We start from the raw sequence: 6,264 nt of genomic DNA on the forward strand, positions 1-6,264 counted from the left end.
CATGCTGACAGAGAGTCAATGACTCTTCAGTCATTTCCTAATTTCATTCAGCGAACCTCCTATAGGACGATAACCCGGATGGCAGATAAGTCAATACAGAACACATGCATCCATCTCTGTAAAGGCCAAACCGTCATGGAGGGTTTCTGCTTTGCATGCCACACTCTTTGTTAATCCCCTGAGTGAAAGAGGAGCATTTAAAAATCACACCGGTGATTTATGGCAGCCATTTATTCAGATAAGGCCTCTCAATCAAATTGTCTTTGGAGACTTCAGTGTTGATGAGAAGATACTGGCTCATACTGAATCAGATTATAGTCCTTACTCACTACACATCCACTGTAGCTAGACAAAGAGTAAAGAGGGATGCACTATACAGACAAGGGGTATACGTTGACAATAACTACTCTCAAATGTTATCTTTAAAAATTGCATATGCCTTAATTAACAAGGTCATGTTTTGTGCAATGCCCCCCCCTCACTAACCCTAACCTCAGTAAAACAACGCCTTAACCTAACCTCAAGAAACACTATGTGTAAAACTAAGAATGCCAAATCATGATCAGCTCAACACTTTGTCGGGGGCTGGGATCGAACCAGCAACCTTTGGACTCACAGGCTGCCTCTCTTCTCATTGAGCTAGAAATATGGCCGCCCTGATAGTGTCTGTTGATATCTATAAGTCTTTCCGTCCGTTATGAACCAAGCCTCTGTTTTGCTGACTACTCTAGATCACTGGTTCACAAACCATTTACCAATGAAGACATTTTTTTGTCTCCTCGGAACGGAAACTAGTGAAAATAGACGATCTACAAGCTCCTAACACGTTACTATCTGAAAAGTTGTAAGATTGTAGATCGTCTATTTTCAAATTGCTAAAAAATCCTGGGTTTAAGTGTTTTTTCAAACTGCTCAAAATTGCAGAAAATCTAAGGACGGAGCTTATTGGTCAAAGTGATAGATATGTTCCTCATGAGTCAAGGCACATGTGTAAGCAAGTTTCATGGCTGTCGGCCAAACGAGGCATGTTTATTCCTGTTTAAAGTTTGCATTTTCAAAGAATATATAGCGCCCCCCTTTGGCCAATTGGAGTAAGATTGGTTTCAGTGATATTTGGAATGACCCTCTACATTACTGCAAAGCTTCAAAGAAATGTGAGCCTGCATGTTAGGGGCAGATGAATAATTGTCATAAAACTGCAATATTCATTGGCTCATAACTCACTTACAAACTTCATTTATACTGGGATTTTAGATATTGATCCAAAGTTCATGTGTAAAAAGTTTCGTACAGATTGCTAGAAAATCTCAGTAGATCTATAGATTTGAACTGTTTTCATATAATTCAAAATGGTGGGAGATCGTCGGTCAAAGGTCAAAAGTCAGAGGATGAAAGTTGTTCATCATGAGTAGACGCATATGTGTGTTAAAGTTTCATGGCGATAGCTCAAACAGGGCATGGGTTAAACCTGTTCAAAGTTGATTCATTGTTATAGCCCTCTACCATATTGCCGAGTTTCGTAAAAAGCAACTGCACGGTTAAGCCAGAGCTGCAAAAAGTGGCGGAAGACGAAAGTGTACAGATGCAATAAGGGTCCAATGGCCCTACGGCCTTGGCCCCTTAAAAAACATTCAAATTGAAAGGCAGAAAGGGGGATTTGACTTAGGCAAGGGTGGGAGTGAGTGATGTTAGGTGGGAGTGAGTTACAAAGGGAGGGGGCTGCAACTGAGAAAGCCCTGTCACCCCAAGTGTGTTTCTTTGTTTTGAGGATGTCCAAGAGGTTGGCATCACCAGACCTGAGGGAGCGGGCACCGGGCGGCCAGCAGAGTTTTGCACATACTGAAGTTTCTTGAGAACTTTGGAGGCACAGTAGCAAGTAGGAGGCTATTGCTATTGCAGTAGTTAAGTCTGGATGTGATGAAGGCATGGATGCGTGTCTCTGCAGCAGTTTTTGGGATAGTGTGGGACGGAGGCGGGCAATGTTGCGGAGGTGGAAAAAGGCTGTTTTGGTGATCTGGTTGATGTGGGACTGGAAGGAAAAGGTGGGTTCCAGGATGACACCAAGGTTGCGGACTTGGGTGGAGAGGGTGACAATGGAGCCATCTATATGTTCAGGGAGAAGTTATGAGTGGAGCGGGTGAGGGGCCAGGCATCTGGACCAATAATGAGGTCTTCGGATTTATTGCAGTTGAGTTTCAGGATTATTGTTTGCGTCCAGATTTTAATGTCAGTCAGGCAGGTGGTGAGGGTGGAGTGGGTGGTAGCAGTAATGATTTTGGAGGGGAGGTAGAGCTGTGTGTCATCAGTGTAGCAGTGAAAACGGAGGCCGTGACGGCGAAGGGTCTGTCGACGGGCAGAATGTAGAGGATAAACAGGAGAGGGCCAAGCACTGAGCCCTGGGGGACACCATGGGTGACAGAAGTTGTGATTGATGATGGGGGTATGAAAGTTCCAAATAGCATGATATTTTCCATCTACAAATCAATTCATATATCCTTTATATGTTGAAAACAATCATGGATTGGGTTTTAGGTTAAATATGAAAGAATTATGCCTGGACACTCATCTTATTAGTCATTGTGACAAAAACATGTGAGACAGTCCACCTCCAGTGATTCATTTCCCCCTCTGTTCATGTGTTCTCTCTAATTCACTGTTTCTCAACGTCGGGTCCGGGACCACCAGTCCAAATGAACCCTTGCAGGTTTGCAACTCTGAGAGGGTACAAATGGAACCAAATGGATCCCACGGGTGCATGTAGATTTTGCAGTATATTGTATATCGTATTTGTACACTCTCAGAGTTTCAGACCCGTAAGATTCCATTTGGACCCCTAGTGGTACCCAGACCAGACCTTGAGAACCACTGCTCTAATTTACATGCACAGCCATCAATAGAAAAAGGCAGCTTTTGACTAGTGTTGCCACAGTAACAACTTAGTTTCTGGCAGAGTCATTTACACAGTGAGTGGAGTACTTCATCTAGCCATGACAATTCAGTCTGTGTTGCCTGGCACCCACAGTGGCAGATACAGATGATACAACCCATGATTCATTACTGCAGATTCATCTGCTTGCAATGAAATGCAATAAGTCAATATCTCCTCTTTGATCTGCCCTCCCTATGAGGCAGGGTTTCCCAAACGTTTTCAGTTCAAAACTACAAAAATATGCTATGAAACTAAAGCCTTCTTATTTCAAACGTAGTGAATAGCAGACCTACAAGCTCATAACACACCCACACTATGTTGTGAGCATGTAGATCTGCTATTTTCACAAAGTTTTGGGAATATTTCTGTGTGTAAAATACAATACTTATTTGCGACCCATAAAAACGGGTCTGCAACCCTTTGGTTTATACACTGCAATAAAGTGTTGTCCAGTCATGCTACAATACATGCATAAGATAAAGATAAAGAACAAGGATGTTCACTCATGTTCTGGTGAGAGGAAAGTTTAAATGTGGAAGACTAAATATTTCAAAATTGCAGATGTGAAGTGCTTTGCTCCAAAGAGAGAAAATAATCTCAATGCAAATCTTCAATATGCAGGACTTCAAAGACATTTTTCACGAATGCAAATCCATATGGCACATGCATAATTTATCATTCATCCTCTATAGAGAGGCTTGGGAACAACTTTGCATTTTTAAAACTCATATTGTTTAGTCTCGTTACACTTAGAGTTATAACATTTGCTTTGTATTTACATAGCTAAAGGACAGTCCACATTCGATTTCTGTAAGAATATAAACATTTTGCAGATTGTGGATTTAATTCCTAAAACTAGGAATTCATTAATTATATCAAAAATAATTGAAATATAAATTAAAGTTTTAGCTTCATAGAAAGGTTTCAAGAGGTTCATTTTACAGACTAATTCAATGGATATGCACACTCCCAAAAAAATGAAATCATGACACTGCACAGTAAAATCGCAGCGCTAATTTATTCATTTGTAACTTAGAATGTATGGAAGCAAATGGACCCTTACAGGTCAATCTGGTTCCATTTCTACACTCAAGAGTTAAATGAACTCTGAGGATTTCACTGTGTGCCATTATTTGACCTCTGTTTGATGACTCACGAGTAGATAAACAAGTCCAATAAGAGAGGATGACTCGGCGATGTGCCCTCTTCTGCCTGAGAGGGGACTGAGGGAGGCATAAATACTTCAAATTCTCAGCGCAAAACCTGGATGGATAAATAAAGGTTTGGTAGGGAGCCATTTGGAAGGAAAACAGTGAAGTCGGGAGGGGGACTGAAGTGTCCTACACTGATCAGCGCTGCATGATGCAGGCAGCGCAAAACACAGAGGAGGAGGCGGAGAGGAAGGAGGAGCGAGAGGTGGAACAGACAGGCTGAGCCTCACAGCTCGCAGTCTCTCCTCTGTGCTTGGCAAAACGGGTTCTCTTCATCTCTCTCTCTCATGCATGCACACATGCACGCACTTCCCATCTCTCTCTCGCTTTAGCTGACACACACACACACACACACACACACACACACACACACACACACACACACACACACACACACACACACACACACACACACACACACACACACACACACACAGAGGGGCTCACTCCTTCCAGCTCTTCCCCCCACAATGCTGCCCTGGAGAAGGAGCAAGTTTGTTTTGGTGGAGGACGAGGCCAAGAGTAAACCTAAGAGCCTGGGTAGCGGGCTGACCTACAGCTCTATCCTCTCCTCCCTGCTACGCTCCTGCCCTGACTTGCTGCCCGACTCCCCCTTTGACTGGCTTGGCAGCATCTTCCAGACCAAACGGCAGAAGGTCGAGCTCAACAAGGAAGAACCCGTTTACAACGTGCGCTACCTGGGAAGCGTGGTCACCATCACTGCAAAGGGCGACGGATGCACTCAGGATGCGGTGGCCAAGATCTGGGAGAGGAGCAACTACGGCGAGCAGAGCATCAAGATGTGGCTCGCGGTCGGACCACAGGGGATCCGTATGAGCACAGACAAGTCAGGGAAAAAGAAGCCCACTCACCACTACTCCCTGAACAGAATCACCCACTGCGAGGCCGATCGGTGTCGGCCAAAGATATTGGCCTGGGTCTACAGGCACCAGGTCAAGAACATGGCAGTAGTGCTGCGGTGTCATGCTGTCCTGGTCACCAAGTCGGTAAAGGCCCAAGCCATTGCACGCAGCCTCCACCAGAATGCCACCTCCGCCTTCAGTGAGTTCAAGCGACTGAAACGCCAGAGCGACTTTCGCCACTGCCAGCAGCAGCTGCTGGGGGGGGACGCGGTACCTGTGATGCCACTGAGGAGGCTGCTGAACAGCCAGTGCCACTACAGACCACCTGCCGACAACCCCGGCAGTACAGCACGCCTTTGCTCCATCACAGAGGAAGAGGAGGAGGAGGAAGAGGAGGAGGTGGATGAAGATGGGGAGGAGGCAGGGGAGGAGGAGGAGGGTGTAAGGAAGTATGTGAGGGAACAGGAAAAACAAAGGGTTTTAACGACAAGCACTGATCCAACTCAGTTATTATCTCAGCTAGACCTGGGGGACATTGCAGGACTGGAGCAGTGCCAAATCAACTTCGTCAGCGACACCAACAACAACACGTTCACATTTGTCACCTCGCTGGTGTGATGCCGCGGTACAAGGATGCTATTCTGCAACAAGAAAGAAAAGAATACCACACACACATTCCTCGCTCTGCCGTTCACTGATGCCCAACACAGACTCCCTCCTGCCCGTCCACGTAATGTGAAGTGTTTACCAAAAACTTCCTCCTACTGTAGTACCACCAAGTGACAGACAAATACAAAGGAGATGATCTCTGTTTGGGAATAACCAGTAACGCTGGCTAGATGGTCTTGGACCATGGCAGTTCATGAAACTGCGTGTTTACATGAAGGGCTGGTGATGCTCAGCCTCACGATAGCACAATGATGAATGAGGACAACGCTTTCAGAGGAAAGGAGAGAGAGCTGAGATCACCGTATCACAGATGTGGGGGTCACACTTTGATAACACCTAGATACCAGGTTGTGTTTATTAATTATCTTGTTGAGTCCCTTTATTTTGTGAGTATAATGAATGGCGTGTTTGCCTGCAGGGAATTTTTTGGGGGACTGACTTGTAATAGTTTTTCAGAGAGGACCTTTGTAAATGTGTGCAATTTTTCTAATATGACAATCCTCATTGTAATTGTCCACAGTCGACCTTTCCGAGTGCATTCAGCCCTGAGAAGTAGTTTAATAATGTTTTGTTATTAACTACAGCCAACTAA

General features: G+C 44.8%; 1 protein-coding gene across 1 annotated transcript; it reads left to right on the forward strand.

The window, feature by feature from the left end:
* Window positions 1-4,610: 4,610 nt before the first annotated feature.
* fam43b (family with sequence similarity 43 member B) lies at window positions 4,611-5,621 on the forward strand (the record flags this gene model as incomplete). The annotated part of the gene is made up of 1 exon (XM_080444689.1): window positions 4,611-5,621. The coding sequence occupies one exon, from the start codon at window positions 4,611-4,613 to the stop codon at window positions 5,619-5,621; it is 1,011 nt and encodes a 336-aa protein (XP_080300815.1).
* Between the last annotated feature and the right edge of the window lie 643 nt (window positions 5,622-6,264).

The sequence above is a fragment of the Gymnoscopelus braueri genome (assembly GCF_963280865.1).
Source record: "Gymnoscopelus braueri genome assembly, chromosome: 12".
NCBI classification, from domain to species: domain Eukaryota; kingdom Metazoa; phylum Chordata; class Actinopteri; order Myctophiformes; family Myctophidae; genus Gymnoscopelus; species Gymnoscopelus braueri.